This window comes from Podarcis erhardii, assembly GCF_964252035.2.
Source record: "Podarcis erhardii genome assembly, chromosome: 3".
Classification (NCBI taxonomy): Eukaryota; Metazoa; Chordata; class Lepidosauria; order Squamata; family Lacertidae; genus Podarcis; species Podarcis erhardii.
Genome location: NC_138507.1, coordinates 5,998,344 through 6,018,925, shown reverse-complemented (window position 1 = coordinate 6,018,925; position 20,582 = coordinate 5,998,344). Strand labels below are relative to the sequence as shown.

Below are 20,582 nucleotides of genomic sequence, written 5' to 3'. Positions count from 1 at the left end.
TCCCTCACAGGCAGCCCCGGAAGGGAAAGCGGGAAGGCGGAAGACGGCGGCCGTGACCCCGCCGTGACTGACAGGCCGCCGGGCGCCCAATCAGAGCCTCCCGAAGACCTCGAAGCCCCGCCCCGCGTTCGGGCGTCGCCATGGCAGCCGCCGCGGGAACCTGGGCCTTTTCGCGCCCGGCCGTGGAGAGGATGAGGCAGCTGCTGCTGGAGGGGGGCTTAGCGACCGACTGCCTCCAGGAGGCCATGGCAGGTAGAGACGGATCATAAATGTGAAGGAGTAAAAAACAACAACGACAAAACCCCCCTTCTTCCGTTGCCTAGCAACGGGCGACGTTCCGGGCCAGCCCTCCCATGAGGCAGAGTGTGGCAGCTGCCTCAGGCTGTAGATCAGGCATCCCCAGCCTTTGGCCCTCCAGATGTTTTGGACTACAGTTCCCATCATCCCTGACCACTGGTCCTGCTAGCTAAGGATCATGGGAGTTGTAGGCCAGAAACATCTGGAGGGCCGAGGTTGAGGAAGCCTGCCCTAGACCAGTGTTTCCCAACCTTGGGCCTCCAGCTGTTTTTGAACTACAATTCCCATCATCCCTGACCACTGGTCTTGCTAGCTAGGGATGATGGGAGTTGTAGTCCAAAAAAACAGCTGGAGGCCCAAGGTTGGGAAACAGTGCCCTAGACAATTTTGGGAGGCATGCAGGGGAAGGAAAAGGGTTTTGTTGATATGGTTTATTAGGTGAATGGTTTTAAGTACTATATACACACTGTCTATACATCTACATACACATACATACATATGTACATACAGATACGTGTAATTTGAGTCAAAGCAAATCACCCTGGTTGGGCTCCCTCACCAACTGTTCTAGCGCACAGTTTTTGGGGGGGCATCAATAGTTTTTTTTACTTACTGTGACATCTTTTGGATGCTTCCCCGATCCCATTCTCCACCACAAGATCTCCCCGAGAGTTTCCTCCAGGAAGTCAATAGTGTGTCCCCAGTAGTAGATTACTTCTGGAATCAGCACCCACAATAATTCTTTGGAGGAGTCTCCCTTATCTGGGATTTCTAGCTTGCTCGAATCAGCGCTTTCTTTCACATACAAAGCAACAGTATGTCCTTCTGTGCCCTTCCTGTTGGGTTCATATCCAGAGATAACAGTGTCACACTGGTTCTCTCCAGTGCCATTTTTCTAGAAAAAGAGTTGCCAGAACTCACCATGAACATCTCCCTCATTCTCTTAGAATGGCAATGGTGCCCACAGGAGAGGTGCCAGAACTGAGTTCTGGTGAGTTTTGGCTGGGGAAAAGCCCTGGTTCTCTCCTTTCCACCAAGTTTCCCTTACGTCCACTATATATCAGTGCTGTCCTCTAAGACCTTAGGCTGTAGATGCTGGGGTTCAAGGAATGTCCAGAGCTGGGAACGCTGCAGGACCTGGGCCTGCACACCTTGCACACTAGCCTGGTGCCCTCAGGTCCAGTGGAAGGTGCTGTCCTTTGTAGAACAGTCATAACACACGTTACATCCGCTTCATGTTACTTCCGCTTCATGTTACTTCTCGCAAGCACAAAATGATGTCACACGCATGCACAGAAGCAGGGAATCATGACCCGCGTGTGCACAGACGCGCCGCTTCATATTGCGAACGGGCCTCCGAAACAGATCCCGTTTGCAACCAGAGGTATCACTGTATTGGAGCAAGGTTCAAAGGCGGGTGGGCTGACCTCGTGTGTGTGTGTGCACCTTGAGGGAGGGTGCCATCTTGCTCTTTGCCTCAGGCAGCAAGATTGCTTGCACCGGCCCTGGTTGGGTACCCAGGGGGTTGGACTTAGATGGCCCTTGTGGTCCCTTCCCACACTACAAACCTATAATTTATTGGATTTCTTAACCATCCTTCAACGCGCTCCAGGTTACAACAATATCAAAACCAGCTTTTAAAAATTTACTAGCAGAATAGCAGGGTGGGCCCAAATAGAGATATATAGATATACAGATATTTCACTTGTCAAAGACTAAGTGTAAAGTGTGGGCGGAGAGAAATTTGGATATGTACAACAAAATATTAAGGGTCCAATTCTTTCATTTGAGACTCAAGGCTTGGGACTCAAGGCTTCTTTAAAAAAAAAAAAAAAATTAAGTTTCCATTTACCAAATTAAACATATCATACCAATTAGTCCAAATTGTATCCATACACATCATTAAGTCCAAATGTTTTCCAAATTAAATATTTTTGTGGGGGGTACCCATGCTTCGCGATCGTCAGGAGTCCAATCATCCATATTTCTGCTGCTTTCCTGTTTACAATGATGTTTTCAGTCCCGTCTTCTCAACTCTTGTCATTACTCATTTTCCCTTTCAGTCACCTCCGAGTTCTCTCCACAAGTGGATTGAAAGAAACAGTCTTATTTACATCTCTCTGTGGGCTTTGTAATGTTCTCTCGTAGATCTCTCACAGAAATCCAATAGTCCAGGCTTTCGATCGAGCAAACATTCGCCATCTTGTCACTCCGATGAAATACAGTCTAAATGTCCGCTCGTTAACTTTCCAGACCCGCTGCATCATAATTAGTCTCTCCAGGAGGATAACAGCCCTTTCAAATTTACGATCTCAGCCTGATAACCGAACGGCTTTTCCTCCCTAAGACCATCCATCCTGCAGCAAAATTCTGCCTGTCCGTATTGGATCATTTCTTGCTGCGTCACCGAGAGAGTCTCCTTTCTTTCCAAATCTTTCACAAAACAAAACCTTTATTCATGTTATTTTTTCCCCCACACAGTTCAATTTTAACCCACTTGCAAATTGGTCGTCGAGACGATTCTTTAAGGGGAAGGGTTGTTAGGTACTCACATGAAAAAAATAAAAAAGTCTTCCCCCTCCTTTCCGTACCGTTCCACCTACCAACATGTCAGCGATTCTCTGATGTTATCTCTGTTTCTTCCGTCCCCATCTTCTTCAACTCAGTGGTAAAATTCTTAGCAGATGAAAGCATTCCTGACTTCTCTTGAAGCATGTGCGTTTACATCTCCAATTCTTTTCTTCTTTTTAAGCAACGCAACCAGGCTCGCTCCTGAAAGTAGCTGGCAGGGAGCTCTGAGCCTGCCCGAGGGCTTTCCGCCCAGTGCCTCTTACCCTCTCCTTCAACCGAACTCGGGGGTGATTTATGGCAACTGCAGGCGAGGGCAGCATCTTTCCAATTCCCTGGAAAGATGAGGGAGACTGATTTACTCCCCATAATCAGCCTCAAATTACCTCGTGCAAGCTGGACAGATGGTATTGGCAGCCATCTTCCAAGGAGCCTCTAGCGGCCCCCTTGGGACTCGAGGCTTCAATCTGAAAGGGTTTAAGACTTTCCCCCCATGATTTAAAAAACAATGCAATAGGAGAGATGCCTACCCCAATGGTGCGCTATGGATAGTGCTTTTTTCCAAGGATACGTAGTACCAGCAGCTGATTTGTTGTTGTTAAAAAGTGTGGCACTTACTGCAACAATTTCATGGTATCAGAACCTATCTTTAGGGAAAAAACCACTGGCTATGGTCCCTTTCCCCCTCAGTTTCTGCAACAAAAAAACAGCCGAATGTATATGCCAGCATACCAACAGTGAAAGTACTGTGGCTGTAGCTAACATATAACTTAGGTGAGGGTAAACAGCATTTCCATTTGCTCTGGCTTTCGTCATGATATTCTGTTGCACCAGAAGTGGTTTAATCCTGCTGGCCACATGACCCAGAAAGCTGTCTGTGGACAAACACCTGCTCCCTCGACCTGAAAGTAGAGATGAGCGCCACACCCCATAGTAGAATTCGACAAGACTTAACCATCCAGGGGTCCTTTACCTTACTTATAAAGGTTACTGTTTCATGCTATATCTAGTGGCATATGAATGACATAAGATGTCAGTATTGTCCACCTAGCTGATCAAAATAAAGATGGCAGATATGTACAGGTTATGCACCACAGATATGACTGCCACATAGAAAGGATGCAGTACTTGTGACAATTGCTTCCTTTCGTATAAATGGTACAGACCCAGAAAAAAGCACTGTATGTAACTGAGATGAATTCAGGACTAATTGCCCTTTAACCAATAGTTATGTATTATCATTAATATCAGTCCATCATGGAAAATAGTTTTTTCCAACAAGGTCAAAAATAATAATACAAACACCTAGCTTATTAAAGCACATGCTGTTAATCATACATTAATGGTTAACTGTCGCACACTGGATACATTTGTATGCTAATTTTAAATGCTAATATGAAATCTTAGGCACATTTTCCTGTTAAAGAATTCTGGATGCTGTAGTTTTCCACTCACAAAGTTACAATTCCCAGCAACCCTTAACAACAGGACTGTACCCAGAATTCTTTGAGGGAGAAAATGTGCTTTGAATGTGCTCAAGGATATAGCTATAGAAATAAAAGGTTTTAAAACACTTTTTTTCTTAAAATGTGTTTTCAGATATTGAGAACGATGAGAAAACAGGACGTTTTGTAGTAGGACGGGGAGGCTACCCAAATAAACAGGGCATAATCCAATGTGATGCAGCAATAATGGAAGGACAACCTGGGCGTTTTGGAGCTGTGGCAGCCTTGCATGGGTATGTATTATATCTTGCTATGCGTCAGAGGTCACCAGCCTGGCACCAAAAACTCTGAGATTATTATTTTTTAATTATGCTTTTTCACAGATTTTTTTTTATTCCTTCGAGCCTAATGGTTTAGCTCTTCATAATTTTTATCATTGCATTTAACCATAGAACTCAGTTCTTTAAAAGTATATATGGAACAAACCCCTTCTCAAATTATATTCTTTCTGCTGATAAAGAATTGGAACTCCTCTCGCTGTAGCACGTAAGGTCATGGAAGAAACTCCACACAGTTTTCTGGTTGGGGATGGTGCTGTGGCTTTTGCAAAAGACCAAGGCTTCACTGTGGAAGATAACCGAAGTATGATGAGTGAGCAGAGTACAGAAGCTTATCAGGTAACACTCTACTTTGGAGCAATAGTGATGTGAGTTTATTTATGCAGTAGTAGAATAATTCACATTAGGAATAAATATCCTTGCAGATGTTCTGAGCACCCCTGACTCTCATGAATCATCAAGAAGTCTCTTTGAAGTCATTTCAAACAACAAAGGGGGCACCCGATGTGACATTTTCAAAATGTCACGCATCAGATAGTCAGAAATAGAATTCAAATTAACTGACTACTAATATTCTGTTGGCCAAAGTGCTTTTCCAACTGCATGGACAATGGCATACGTTCATGCTGACTGCTGAGGAAGGATCAGCTATGGGTGGCTTGGGAAGGAGAGAAAAATAGATTGAAATTCTACTTATTTCTCCTTTCTAAAATTAACGTTTCCTCATCTCACCTGGCATGAGACTAGCTGGGAAGTTATGCTGCTTCTTAATGTATTGGGAAACCCCTGCCAGTGGCTATGGGCTGTGAGTTGCCAGCCCTTAGAATAGTCCCAAGATTGAGGGTTGAATTCAACTAATGAATCCCATCAGTGTTTCCCCCCTGTGTGCCCCCACCCCCAAAATTGGCACTGGGGTTTGGAGAACCTGTGGAACAGCACATGGGAGGAGGAGAGTGGAGATTGTTCTGTCTAGCAAGCCGACAATGCTTTCGCTGACAGAATGATCAGAAGAGCCCAACAATTTCTCCCTCTGAACCCACATACAATTTAGGATTAATCCTTTGAACGAAACTATGTTTCAGATATAACTTCTGGGTGCTACTTATACATAAGAAGATACATTCTGCTTACTTAACAGATTTCTGCTTTGGGGAAAAACTATCATTACAAATGGGTGGCATTTGATAGCACAATTCATTCTAGTCTTATCTTTTCTGTAGGAATATTTAGAAAAGGGAAAGAGCTTGAAGAAACATGATACATTGGGTAAGTAATATTTTTATTAAAATAACACTTTTATGGGATGTGCTGGGTCTTTTTGTAATTGTGGAGGCATTAACTTGCCATTTTCTAGTTGTATGTTTATGCTACCAAGAATTTACAGGTACATAAGATGCTGTGGTTAATTAATTCTTATGTATTAACTGGCAACTTTTACTGACTTTCTGAAATAATACAGGAATTAATCTAAGTTTTGGAAACAATCTGGGCTGATTCCAGCATGGTAATTTACTACATATTCCATTTCCTTACAGCCAAGCATGCAGGTCTTCATGTGGTGTGTCATGCATGACAGCAGCATCTACATCTATCTCAATGAAGACGTGAACATGTGCAGAAGGCTGCAGCAAATACCATATTTTTTGCTCTATAAGACTCACTTTTCCCCTCCTAAAAAGTAAGGGGAAATGTGTGTGCGTCTTATGGAGCGAATGCAGGCTGCGCAGCTATCCCAGAAGCCAGAACAGCAAGAGGGATTTCTATTTTCACTGTGCAGCAATCCCTCTTGCTGTTCTGGCTTCTGAGATTCAGAATATTTGTTTTCTTGTTTGCCTCCTCCAAAAACTAGGTGCGTCTTGTGGTCTGGTGCGTCTTATAGAGCGAAAAATACGGTAGATGATGTCTTTCTCAGATGACAGTGTGTATGAGCATGGTTTTTTTTCTGCCTGACATACATCTCTAGTTTAAATGTAGCCCCCTTTTTAGTACACATAGAATATCAAGAAAGCTTCAATATAAGTGACATCGTGCCTGGAAAATTCAGGGAGCTGCCAAGGGATCATGGAGTATAGCATGCTCTCTAATTCAGCTAATAACTTCACTTTCAGTGGCCAGGGGACCAACAGGAAGTAAATAAAACTTACTGCTAGATCGTTTTACTTGAGGGCCTACAGAAATCTAGGGTAGGCATTCTTCTGCCTACTGTAGTACTGGGCATTCCATTCCAGAAAATGTTGCCCTATTCAGTATCCTGCAAAAGTTTATACATCCTGTTCTTTGTTCAGCCTCAAGAGGGTGCTATGGCTTAATAAAAGCTATAAGAAAACTGTTAAGGTTGGATTTAAAGGACATGGTGGCTAGGAAAAGGTATTTAATTTCTGCCTTGAAATAATTGAAAATCACCTGGCAATTATCCCAGCTCTAGCAGTTATGCCTACCATCTCCATTACAAGAGACAACATAAATACATTGGCTCTAAGGGTGCTTAGGATAGGATCTAAGCCTTATAGTGCAATCCTATACATGTCTACTCAGAATAAGCCACATACAAAAGGGAAAAAAGAATAAGCCTCATTGATTTCAATGAGTCTTACTCCTAGGTAAGTGAGCAAATGATTCCAGCCTCAAAGTGACTTTGTAAATATCCAGTTGACAGAACAGTTGTTTGAAAATGAGTCCAGTGTCACTCCCAAGTACAGTAGGTAGAATCACAGGGTTTTTAAAATTAATTTAAGGGTAAATCTTCCACCTTCTTAAAAAAAATGCGCTGTTTACATACGTATTCCCATGTTAGATACACACAACAGAAGTGGTGAAGCTAGCAGCGCGCAAACATTTCTATGGAACAGCTACCATTTCCCCTTTATTGTTAAGACGTGGCACAAGTCCTGATCTAGGATTGAAAGAGTCATCACTACTAATGTAATGAATAGGAGGGGTGGGAGAAGAGAAGTATTTTAGGCTGTGTTTTCCTATTGTAGCCACTTTGAACTTTCAGGGAAGCCTTTCTCAATTCATTTGTCGCTGCTGTCTTCCATTGAAACAGAAGATTCTATTAAATTTATCTCAGAGAGACGTTGAACTTTTCTTTTTAAAGACCTCAAGAGCTGTATATTGACAAATACTTTAGATTTAAAAACAATAACTTTGTTCCAAAAGTGTTCTGCATATTTAGGATGGAAGAAATGCAGCATTTTTCTTGGGATGAAGACAGTGCAATAGGCATCTGTGAAAGTGACGTCAAAACTACCATGCTCTCTTTTTTCAGCAGCGCCACATTTCTTGAGACTTGTTTTGGCTGTTTCCAGAATGCAACTTAAAGCCTTATAAACACTTGCAAGGCCACTTTGGCCAGAGGCAGTAGTGCACAATAAAGAACAGGTATAGGGGTGAGCTCCTGTTGCTTGGTCCCTGCTCCTGCCAACCTAGCAGTACAAAAGCACGTCAAAGTGCAAGTAGATAAATAGGTACCGCTCCTGTGGGAAGGTAAACGGCGTTTCCATGCGCTGCTCTGGTTCGCCAGAAGCAGCTTAGTCATGCTGGGCTGGGCACATGACCCGGAAGCTGTATTCTGGCTCCCTCGGCCAATAAAGCGAGATGAGCACCGCAACCCCAGAGTCGGTCACGACTGGACCTAATGGTCAGGGGTCCCTTTACCGTTTTATACTGCAGATAATGATGGCTTTATAACACAAACTATTGTTATGTTCCCAAAATCATCAAGGACTCATGGAAATTTGGTGTTTAGTTATTGTGTGCTAGGCAGCATATAAAAAATGAAAGATAATCTAAATGCAGTTGCTTGACATCTAGGTGTAAAGTGATGTCTGAAAAGATGTTTCAGTAGAAATTATGACAATTAATTGTTTACACTGGCAGATACTCAGTAGCTGTACAATATGCCTGAATGTACCGGTATATAAACAATCTCAAAGTAATCCAAAATATTCAGATAATTTTAAGATCACATATCACAGTGATACTAGTTAAACATGATTCTGGGTTAATGCATGTAACAGGGGTATCAAAAGCAGACTTCTCTGCCCCCACTTTCCCCACGGCTACCCTCTCCAAGTGGAAAGGTTGGTTAACAAGTGTACTAGTACAGAATTTATGCAATATATACTTATTTTACCTGGATCTCTCTTTATTCCAGATATCATAACCACATGCTTGGGTTTTTTAACAATACAGTGGTACCTCGGGTTACAGACGCTTCTGGTTACAGATGCTTCGGGTTACAAACTCCGCTAACCAGGAAGTGGTTGCTCCAGGTTAAGAACTTTGTCCCAGGATAAGAACAGAAATTGCGGCGCAGCGGCAGCAGGAGGCCCCATTAGCGAAAGTGCGCCTCAGGTTAAGAACTGTTTCAGGTTAAGAACGGAGCTCTAGAACGAATTAAGTTCTTAACCCGAGATACCACTGTATTGAATTCTACAGTGCACTCACCCATATTATTAGAGTCCTTTCTAAGTTGCAAGGTGACAGTATAGCAGACTTGGGATGAAATGAAGATGTCATCTGGGTTTCACTCTATTTTCTAGGAAATTTCAGATAAATATTCCTGTATTTTTAAAAATGGGGAAATTAAAAAATTTCAATAGCTAACAGAGACTGTTATTTGAAGCAATATTCCTAGTGTTGCTTGGTAAGTTAATTCTATTATTCTATTTTTGTCTTTTCACTAGGTTTGATTGCCTTGGATACCTTTGGAAATATAACAGTTGGTAAGAGGGAGCAGCATAAACAAAATAAATAATGAGTTTCATCCCTGCCTTATGTTATACAACTGCTGCTAATTAGCTGTGTGGGTCTTCTCATCATTTACAGGAAGGGAAATAATACACTTACTTTATTGGAGGGGAGAAGGAAGCAGAATCTGTCATGAGAAACATCCATCTGTGTTAGTATTTAAAGGGGACTTATGAACCCTTAAAAAAATAGAGCTTGATTACAATTGTTAGCACTGTGTAACATTCACAGTCAGTGACTACAGCAGAATTCATTAGCGGAGAAGCTGTGTCATTTGACAGTTTTTCACCGAGAATATAAACCAAACGCATGAAAGATGGTGAGGTGTGTGTTTGTGGTAAATAAAAGATAATGATTCAGTTAGCCCCATCATTTTCGCTATCTCATGTAACCATTCTTCTATTGCTATCAGAATAACCAATAACCAATATTTTACTAATTTGAAAAAAAAATGTTTAGGGGTTTCTACTTCTGGAGCACCTTTCAAATATCCAGGAAGAGTGGGAGATTCTCCGATGCCGGGATGTGGGCTGTATGCTGATAAAGAGGTATGCCAAGATAAATTGTATGGAGCATAGGGTAAGGCAGTAGGATACAGCATTTAGAAACAAGTAGTCAACCATAAAATTCCTAAAAAGTAACTTGAGTAGTAACAGTATTTCCCACTCCACTGTCAGGAATAGTTATGTGATCACACAGGTATCTCTGGAACAGTTAGTAATATTCATTTTGTTATAATTAAGAAGTGTATAGAAACACAAATATTCCGAAGTTTCTCTTCAACCAGGCATTTGGCTGATTAATATTACTATTCATTTAAATGTGTCTGTGGAAGAAAGGGTTATTGGCTTCTTTTGCTTTTATTTTATTATGTGTTTTGTATTTTTATGTTGTGAACTGCCCTGTGATCTTCGGATGATGGGCGGTATACATATTTCATTAAAGAAATATAGTTACTAAAAAGACACAAGTATAGAAAACAGTTCAAGGTAGGAAAGAGCCTTGCCACACAATCCTTTACATCTTTACTGAGACGTAAGTCTTACTGTGGCCACTGGGGCTTACTTTCTGGTCAGGTGTGCAAAGGATTGCAGCCTTAACAACCAAAATTGTTTCCATCCATTGCCATTTTTTAGGATGACCTTGTAGAAGTGGAACCCAGTTGCATTTACTTGACAACAAAACAAATATGTGACACCTGGTTAGTTTCAAAAGCACTCTGAACATTTTGCATGTTGTCTTTTGCTCAGTTTCATTAGACCATGGACACAATTTGCATAAATGTGAATAGAGTAATTTGAACAAACAAAAAAGGATGAAAGAACATTCCCTGTGAGCTAAGTGATACAGTGGTGCCTCGCAAGACGAAATTAATCCGTTCCGTGAGGCTCTTCGTATAGCGGTTTTTTCGTCTTGCGAAGCAAGCCCATTGACAGCTTAGCGGATTAGCGCTATTAGCGGTTTAGCGGCTTTTAGCGGCTTATCAGCTTAGCGGATCAGCTGATAAGTGGCTTAGCTGCTTAGAAAAAAGGGGGGAGGGGGGAAACCCGCAGGAACTCGCAAGACATTTTCATCTTGCGAAGCAAGCCCATAGGGAAATTCGTTTTGCGAAGCGCCTCCAAAACGGAAAACCCTTTCGTCTAGCGGGTTTTCTGTCTTGCGAGGCGTTCATTTTGCGAGGCACCACTGTAATTCCTTTTTTCCCCGATCACACACCTGGTCTCTCTCTAGAGGTGGACTCTCCTTCTTTGGAGGTTTTTAAGCAGAAGTTGAATGACTACCTGGCATGGACACTTTAGTTGGGATTCCTGTATTGCAGGGATTGGACTAGATGATCCAACTCTACAATGTTGTCAATCAACATTTGATAATCTCCTTCTACCGGTCCACAGTAGAAAGTGTCCTTTCATATTGCATCACAGTGTGGTATGCTGGTTTGACATCAACTGATAGGAAGTGCCTACAGAGGGTGGTAAATATAGCACAATATATTATGGGCTGTCCCATGAATCTGCTGGATGAAATAGCAGAAGAACGTCGCCTCAGGAGAGTGAGAAAAATTCTCAGGAATGATTCACACCCTGGCCGGCACTTTCTTGATCTCCTGCCCTTGGGTAGAAGATAAAGAAGCATGCTTAGTCGCACCAACAGGGTAAAGAACAGTTTCTATCTGTGGGCTGTTAGGCTGCTGAATGCAAAGATAACAACAGGGCAACTGACTTTCGGGTTTGGTGGGTGTGCGTCAGTAAACGAGGGGAATTAAGACTAAGAGAGCTGAGTGGGGGGTGCTCGTGTAATCTCACTGTATACGAGTTGTACAAGTGACAATAAAGTATTTCAAATTCTGTGATTCTATGATTGTGCTCAGAAGGAATATGCTGGTTAATTGCAACCTATTATGCGTTTCCCCCCATCTTATTTATATAAAGTTCCTTCTCTTTAAGATGGCGGAAAAGGTAACATTTTGCAACAGGGAAACCTCTTGTCCTTTTTGAAATGTTGAGGTCTGTCTTCAAGATGAGTGAGTGATTAATAATAATAATAATAATAGCAGCAACCCTAAATGTGGTTGGGAAGCAATGGAGCCACGATTGCACCCAAAGCCCTGCTACTCACAGCAACCAGGGTGGAAGGGGGACATTTTTTTGTTCTTATTATTTTGCTATACCAGCTCCAGACTGGACTAACCAAGGGGCTTAGAGTGAGCCCTTGCCTGGGCAGGATAGAGAGGTAGCTTTACCCTGCTCTCCCCTCTCCCCTGTTTCTGTGCCTTACACTGGCCACTGCTGGCAGTAGCTTCTTAAACACCCACACTTTCAGTGGGCTCAACAGGGGCATCTGTTGCAGCGGAGCCCGCCTGCCAGCGGAGAGACACCTCCACCTAATTCTTACCATTCCCAGCCCTGCTGATCAGGGAGTTAGAATTGTGCTGTCAATTTCTTTATGGCTCTGAGAATAATTAATCCAGATCATGCTACTTCCAAAGTAATATCTTTCTTTCTTTCTAGGTAGGAGCTGCAGTAGGTATGTATTAGTAGTAATAATTAAAAGATTTGCATACCTGTTTATGTTTAAATACATTTATGCATATCTAGAGCTGAAATCTCTCATGAACCAGTTAACGTCCTTGATGTTAATTTTTACTACAGGTTCTTTTAGAGTTTATCTTGCCGGTAGTTTAACTGGCCTTCCAAGAATCCACACATTATGGAAACATTTACCTCTTGTACTCATGCCAGAAATGAAAAATGTCCACTTTTCTATTTTAAAGGGTTCTAAACACTTCAGGCCATCTTCCTGCTTCTCAGATCAAGATTCTGTTTTGCTGAGCTCATGTTGGTGCAGTTGTTGAAAGGAGCACACTAGCCAGAAATAACAAAGCAATGCTAGGGTATGAGATCAGGAAGAGTGAGTATGTGATGTTACTTAACAGGACTATTCAGAGACTAGTTGGGCCATGAACACAGTTTTAAAAGGAAGAATATATCTGTGGTGAGGATGGGGGAGAAAGTCAATTTTCTTTGCCTTTGAAGGCAAGCCTATCTAATCCACACTTTCTAAAACAATACATGACCGCAACCATCCTCCGAAACTTTCACTTTCTGAAGGATGATTGGGGTGGCTATGAAAGGAGGGGATGGCCACACAACCCTTTTCCTAGCATGTAGGGTTTGTGTGTAGCTTTATTGTACTAGCCAAAGGCCATGACAAAACCATACAGACTACCAGAGAAATAAGTCTTTATAAATCTTTGTATAAAAGCACAACCTCTGCCTAAACCATCAGAATCCTAGAACGCAGGTGCATGCATGACTTAAGGGTCTCCACATAGCTTACAGTATTTCCCCATTTAGACCTTTGAATCTCACCTACAGTTTATTGCAATTTTATCCTGATCTTCTTCCTAATCTTTCTTTCCACCACATTATGGGTCGCTGGGGCATTAACGTCATTTTTCTATGTAATTTGCACTTTAGGAAACAATATGTGAATTGAAACTCTGCAATCATTCAAAATTTGTACTTCTCTGAATTTTGTGGTGCAGATCTCTACCCAAGTAATGTTTACAAAAATGCATATAGTAGGGTAAAGGGTGTGTAAAATGCATATAATATATTATAAAATAGGGGACGTGGGTGGCACTGTGGTCTAAACCACAGAGCCTAGGGCTTGCCGATCAGGAGGTTGGTGGTTCGAATCCCCGCGACGGGGTGAGCTCCCGTTGTTCGGTCCCTGCTCCTGCCAACCTAGCAGTTTGAAAGCACGTCAAAGTGCAAGTAGATAAATAGGTACCGCTCTGGCGGGGAGGTAAACAGCGTTTCTATGCACTGCTCTGGTTCACCAGAAGCGGCTTAGTCATGCTGGCCACATGACCCGGAAGCTGTCTGTGGAAAATGCTGTCTCCCTCGGCCTATAGAGTGAGATGAGTGCCTCAACCCTAGAGTCCGTGACTAGACCTAATGGTCAGGGGTACTTTAACCTTTACCTATATTATAAAATACATCTAAAGTTGTGTGTGTGTGTGTGTGTGTGTGTGTGTGTGTGTGTGTGTGTTGCATTATATTAGGGACAACTAGTTTGCAAGTATGCATGTATGAGGACTTTTTTTAAGAAAAAAACTCCATTGCAAACTGATTTGGAAATGCTGAGAACTGAATTTCAGATTAGAAAACTAAGAAACAGAGAAACCAAAATGGACAGATTTGCCCGTTTGTAGTCTGTGCAAGGCAGTTTCCTATAGCTTTGTCGTGCCCTTGAAGTCAGGCAAAAGGAAACTGGAATGTTGAAGAAATCATTATTGCAGCAATATCTGCTGATAAACACAGGAAACATTAGTCCTCCCCTCCAAAAAAAGAGGGAGAGACCTGAAATATGTAAGCTTATTGGTTCCCTTGCACATAGCCTATTGTTACAATTCCATACCTTGGCTAATTGAAATAGGAATACCCTGTAGCCTCTTTCCTTTTAATTTTTTTAAAAACACCTATCCTAATCTCATGCACTAACCTTGTTATGCTAATGCTAGTATTTTCTGTTGCTCTAGCAAGGGCTTAGCAAAACTGCCACACCTGTTTCCAAGCTGCTTGGATAACTGCTAAGAACTGTTTGGCTTTTTAGTCCTTAGAAATACACATTCACCTAAAGCGTTTTGAGGGATGAATAAGGATCATGTACAAATGTTTATTCCTAAAAAAGTATCCCAGCCATAATTGCAAATGTTATCTGTTTGTTATTTATTACATTTACGGTATATCCCACTTTTCCTCAAGGACTTCCAGGTGATTTACATAGGAGTCCTCCTCCCCATTTTATCCTCACAATAAGGCTGTGAGGTCAGTTAGGCTGAGAGTGAGTGATTGACCTGTGAGTTTCATAGCTTAGTGTTGCTAGCCCGCCAAAATTACTCATCAACCACACAGTCACATAAATCTTTTACAGTGCAATCCTGTATGTCTCTGCTACAGTATAAGCACCACTGCGCTCAGCAGGATTTACCATAGTGTGTGTAGGTTGGCAGCCTTACTGTGCAATCCTATTCTTGTTTACTCAGAAGTAAGTTACTGTTGCTTCTACATGTTTGCCTTGGATTGCAGCCTCAGTCTCTATTTCCCAAAAGCATGGGGTGGAAAACAACACAGGTTTTGTAACATTTATCTGACTGGAGGCGATTTTTGCCATTGTGATACAGTGGTACCTCAGGTTAAGTACTTAATTCATGCCGGAGGTCCGTACTTAACCAGAAACTGTTCTTAACCTGAAGCACCACTTTAGCTAATGGGGCCTCCCGCTGCTGACACGCCGCCGGAGCACGATTTCTGTTCTCATCGTGAAGCAACGTTCTTAACCCAAGGTACTATTTCTGGGTTAGCAGAGTCTGTAACCTGAAGTGTATGTAACCTGAGGTACCACTGTACAAGCTACTAAATCCAAGACAATACAGAGAGTACAAGAAAATATACTTTGGGAACAGTCTAGTCAAAGTGTTTCTCTGTTGGTATTATCCACTAAAACCAGACAACATTGTCCTGCTGCAACAATGTATGATAGAAGAGTGATTTGTATATAGATGCATTGCAATTCTGTTTTCTTATTTCCAGGAGTTAACACAGAACACTTATTCACAAGTAAATCTTTTTTTAACCCATCAGCTACTGGTGATGGAGACAAGATTATGTGTTTCTGCCCTTGTTTTCATGCAGCCCTGTTAATGAAACAGGTATGTCTACAGTGGGTTTCAAGCATGCCTACTTTGAAGCACAATCATGAAGAGCATCAGTGGGAGAGAGGAGAGGAAGAGAGACTAACTCAGGGGTCAGCAAACTTTTGTAGCCGTGGGCTGGTCCACCGTCCCTCAGACCATGTGGTGAGCCGGACTATATGGGGGGGGGGGGATGAACAGATTCCTGTGCCCCACAAATAACCCAGAGATGCATTTTAAATAAAAGCACACATTCATAGAATCATAGAATCATAGAGTTGGAAGAGACCACAAGGGCCATCGAGTCCAACCCCCTGCTAAGCAGGAAACACCATCAGAGCACTTCTGACATATGGTTGTCAAGCCTCTGCTTAAAGACCTCCAAAGAAGGAGACTCCACCACACTCCTTGGCAGCAAATTCCACTGTCGAACAGCTCTTACTGTCAGGAAGTTCTTGCTAATGTTTAGGTGGAATCTTCTTTCTTGTAGCTTGGAACCATTGCTCTGTCTCCACTTCTCGGGAGGAGCAGAAAACAATCTTTCTCCCTCCTCTGTGTGACATCCTTTTATATATTTTATATATTCTACTCATGTAAAAACACCAGGCGGGCCCCACAAATCACCCAGAGATGCATTTTAAATATAAGGACACATTCTACTCATGTAAAAACACGCTAATTCCTGGACTGTATGCGGGCCGGATTTAGAAGGCGATTGGGCCGGATCCAGCCCCTGGGCCTTAGTTTGCCTACCCTTGGCCAATCTAGTAAGGGCAAGGGAAGTGGTTTTCAACCATAATGTGCTGACTAGAAATGATTGAAGCTTCCTGCTAGAGAAGAGGGTGCTGTAGACTCTCTAAAGAAATTGTTTGGGGCAACAGTCCCTTTCAAGGAACATACCTCTGACATAGATGATTGAAAAGAGCAGAAAGGCCAAATGGTAGGCAGAAGCTGAAAACATCAGTAGTCAAAGTTAGCCAGTTAAAGTTGAGGACAGAGTGCTGAAGAGGAGGATGCAGTCTAGACTCTAGCACTTTATATCTAAAACATTCTGTCCCTTGTCTGTTCATGGAAGCTTGCCAGCCCTGTTAAAACTTTTACCCAGCCCTCTTAATACAAGAAAGCGAGGCTATGTTAGGAAGTTCTGTTCACTAGACCACTTTCTTACGGACCCTTGTGAGACCATTCGTGCAAACCAATCACAGAGGGACTAGACACTTTTCACCAGTTTGTTAGGGTGGTGGCAATCCATTGATCAGCAGCACAATTCTAAGACAAGGATTGTGAGTTCTAATATAAGAATTCTTCTTGCACAAATACAGTGGTGCCCCGCAAGACGAACGCCTCGCAAGACGGAAAACCCGCTAGACGAAAGGGTTTTCCGTTTTGGAGGCGCTTCGCAAAACGAATTCCCCTATGGGCTTGCTTCGCAAGACGAAATGTCTTGCGAGTTCCTGCGGGTTTTTTCCCCTCCCCCCCCTTTTCCTAAGCCGCTAAGACGCTTATCAGCTGATCCGCTGATAAGCCGCTTAACAGCTGATCGCTAAAACATGCTAAACCGCTAATAGCGCTAATCCGCTAAGCTGTCAATGGGCTTGCTTCGCAAGACAAAAAAACCGCTATACGAAGAGCCTCACGGAACGGATTAATTTCGTCTTGCGAGGCACCACTGTAAATCCTAGCACATGCTCCTGATCAATGAAATTGCCACAGAATGTCCTTGTGGCATTTTCTGCAGAGTTGTACAGTGGTGCCCCGCAAGACGAACGCCTCGCAAGACGGAAAACCCGCTAGACAAAAGGGTTTTCCGTTTTGGAGGCGCTTCGCAAAACGAATTTCCCTATGGGCTTGCTTTGCAAGATGAAAATGTCTTGCGAGTTCCTGCGGGTTTTTCCGCCTTTTTCCCCTCCCCCCCTTTTCCTAAGCCACTAAGCCGCTTATCAGCTGATCCGCTGATAAGCCGATTAACAGCTGATCGCTAAAAGCCGCTAAACCGCTAATAGCACTAATCCGCTAAGCTGTCAATGGGCTTGCTTCGCAAGACAAAAAAACTGCTATACAAAGAGCCTCACGGAACGGATTAATTTCGTCTTGCGAGGCACCACTGTAATCCTTACGTTTCCCTCTGTTGAACAGTCCAAACTATGCCTTGCAGTGTACTGTGTGATTTAATGTATAAACAGATAAAATGAAGAGCAATGTGCATCTGTTTTTACACTGCGGTCTGTTGGTCAATGTAAGCAGCACTGAGAGGGCAGGAATTAAAACTTGCTTAGATACATAGAATAGAAATGAGTGGTGAAAGAAACTTGTTTTAGGTTTTGTTTACCTTTCAGGGCTTGTCTCCCATGGATGCATGCCAGACTGTGGTCCAGGATATCCTCCAGCGAACAGGAAAGGAAAATATGTTTGAACTTGGAATAATTGCAATGAATATGAAGGTACACAAAGACAAGTGTTTCCCCACGTCTTCTTGGTTGATCATGGCTATGATAACTTATGTTCCTATTTACCTTTCATCGTATATCCCACATATGGGATAATGTAGCAAGCTAGCCTAGATTATGACTAAACAGGGACAAAATCTGTGATATTTTAGTGTATTTCTGGTTTTTATGGAAGCCGCCCAGAGTGGCTGGGGAAACCCAGCCAGATGGGCGGGGTACAAATAAATTATTATTATTATTATTATTATTATTATTATTATTATTATTATTATTATTATAAAATGGTAGGATGGGAGTTGCTGCAATAATAATTGAGGCACATCGAATAGGATATTAATGAATCCTAATTTATTCATCTTTTCCCCCTTGTGGATTTCTAATGTTTAGGGAGAAGTTGGAGCTGCTTCATCAATGCCATTCCCATACTGCATCTGGTCTCAGGGAAAGGACTCTGTAGAGCAATTGATGCAACAATGCTAACCACTTTGAAAGGATCAAAGAAAAAAATATTCTGCACCTCTTGCGCCCAGGTTCAGAGTCACATCCACCTTTATCTTGTGACGTTTCCTTTTCTTGTGTAAAGTATTGGGGAGGGGAATCTAAATTGAGACTTTTCATCATAAGGTCTATGGGTATATGAGAACTTCAGCCTATACCTAATCAAGAAACTGATTTGTTACGGCCAAGCTGGACAATACATTAAAATGTGCAGTTACTGTTCATCTTTATACCATGTATGCCAGGGAGCCAGCCAGCAATAACTCACACAAAGTACATGAAGTTAACACTTTATTAGAGAAAACAAGGCCTGCTCTGGGTGTTCTGGGAGACCAGGGCAGAGGGGAGCTGGTCGCAGCAGGAGGGGGAGACTCCCTGGCTTCTTCAGCAGTCTCCCTCCACTCTGCCTCTTGACACACCCACCCCGCCTCTCCTGCTTCTGGACTGCTCTCTGCCACAGCCTCTTCTTGCTCACTAAACCCTGTTACCTCTTCAGATTCTGACACCTCCTCCCAGGTTTGCCCCTCTTCTCCCTCTGATCACTCATTGTTGTCCCACGACCAATCTCCAGGTTCTCAGCCATCTTCCCCAGGCTCTGAGCTGTGTTCCCCATGCGATTCCCCAGCTGCTGCCTCCCACCATTGACACTGTGTGTGAGAGAGAATAAAGACCTTGAACTGAAAGGAAGATTTTAACTCTTTCTCCCCTCTGCTGTGATCATTACGAAATCACACCCACCCTCAGCTGCTGTTCATTCCAGGAAGAAAACTGCCATTAACACCAATGACAGCTTCTCTCCTAAGACAAATAGCAGCTTCAGTTCTGAGGTGGCATTTGGAAACTAGCCAGAATAGCTCCACTCATGGAAGAAGATGGTAAGACCATAGCTATATTAAGGGGGGTGGGGGTGGAGTTCTGCTTTTTTTAAGAAAGAAACCTTTCATAATATGCTTATACTGTATTTCCCTGAGAGTATTTTTGCAAATGTATAATACTCTCTTGTGTCTAATATTAATTAAAAATGCAAAAAAACTGCAAAAATGCCATATTTCCATATTACATACAGACATCACAGGTTCACTCTCGGGAGTAAATGAAAGCTAGCGCTGTATTTATTAAGGGAAAGCCTTTTCAATAAAACTATACATGCTTTAAGTTATACATGCTTTGTCCAGGCTTTTTTTTTTTAAATAAAAGTCGCTCTGGGATGCATAGAGCAGAAACATGCAATATTTTATTACTGATAACTGTTACTTCTGTACATCACAGTGACAAAGTTCTGTGTGCTGCTGATTTCACAGAAGTTGCGCAAATCAGTGCAGATTTTCGACCTTTGGTACTAGCACTGGTAGTCCTGCCACATTGGAGGCAGTCAATTGCCGTGGTAGGCAAAGCCTATAACATTCTGTAGCAAATTTGCTATAACCATGCCTTATTAAAGTAATAGCTGTTGGAGCAGCATACATCTTGTGACACCTCTTCGTAGACTCAAAGAACTGTAGAGTTGAAAGGGACCCCAGGGGTCATTTAGTCATAATACGCAGCACAGGGGAAGAACATGTTGATGCCACACCTTGTACTACTCCAGAGCATTGACATATCCTCAATGGCACAACTTTAAACGAGTTCTAGACCTAGTTCTGAAGTGAAATGGTAGAGTAACATAATGGAACATGAGCTGCAGTGAACAGGTTATCCCACCCCCAGGCTGATAAAAGTTGCTAAATGTCCCCTCCCCTCTTATTTTGTTCCAGTAGGGGTTCCTGCCATGTTGGAAGGTAAAGGTGGCACTATAATAATAATAATAATTTATTATTTGTACCCCGCCCATCTGGCTGGGTTTCCCCAGCCACTCTGGGCGGCTTCTTTCACTACTAAGTTAAAAAGCAGTATGTAAGGTTCTAAACGGCTTCTAATCTGGGAGGCACTTGTTCTAGCAGAAAATGAACTTTTGGCCCTGGGAAGGACACTTGGCAGGCCTAAAGCAATATTTGTGTTGCAGCTCCCAGCATAAAATGAGCAGACATCTTAGAAGCTT

At 42.6% G+C, this 20,582-nt stretch overlaps 2 protein-coding genes across 3 annotated transcripts in view; one reads left to right on the top strand and one right to left on the bottom strand.

The window, feature by feature from the left end:
* The window catches only part of SLC1A4 (solute carrier family 1 member 4), a gene marked incomplete at its 5' end in the record, with an annotated part of 278,141 nt that overhangs the window by 156,682 nt on the left and 100,877 nt on the right, over positions 1-20,582 (bottom strand). Inside the window, one exon of one of the 2 annotated variants that reach the window (XR_014154878.1) lies at positions 8,221-8,282. The exons of the other annotated variant lie outside the window; for it this stretch is intronic. Of the gene's footprint in view, positions 1-8,220; positions 8,283-20,582 lie in introns of those variants that run through there. 2 annotated transcript variants of the gene reach the window in all.
* LOC309338429 (N(4)-(Beta-N-acetylglucosaminyl)-L-asparaginase-like) lies at positions 120-19,703 on the top strand. Its single transcript, XM_081855710.1, has 10 exons — positions 120-252; positions 4,465-4,603; positions 4,831-4,987; positions 5,869-5,914; positions 9,337-9,375; positions 9,860-9,948; positions 12,409-12,424; positions 15,550-15,617; positions 17,936-18,040; positions 18,434-19,703. The coding sequence occupies exons 1-10, from the start codon at positions 141-143 to the stop codon at positions 18,524-18,526; spliced, it is 864 nt and encodes a 287-aa protein (XP_081711836.1). The 5' UTR covers positions 120-140; the 3' UTR covers positions 18,527-19,703.

Coding starts and splice junctions, on each gene's coding strand:
- LOC309338429 (XM_081855710.1), top strand. CDS start 141: ATGGCAGCCGCCGCGGGAACCTGGGCCTTTTCGCGCCCGGCCGTGGAG. Junction 4,604..4,830: donor GCTGTGGCAGCCTTGCATGG/GTATGTATTATA, acceptor CTGCTGATAAAG/AATTGGAACTCCTCTCGCTG. Junction 5,915..9,336: donor GAAGAAACATGATACATTGG/GTAAGTAATATT, acceptor TCTTTTCACTAG/GTTTGATTGCCTTGGATACC.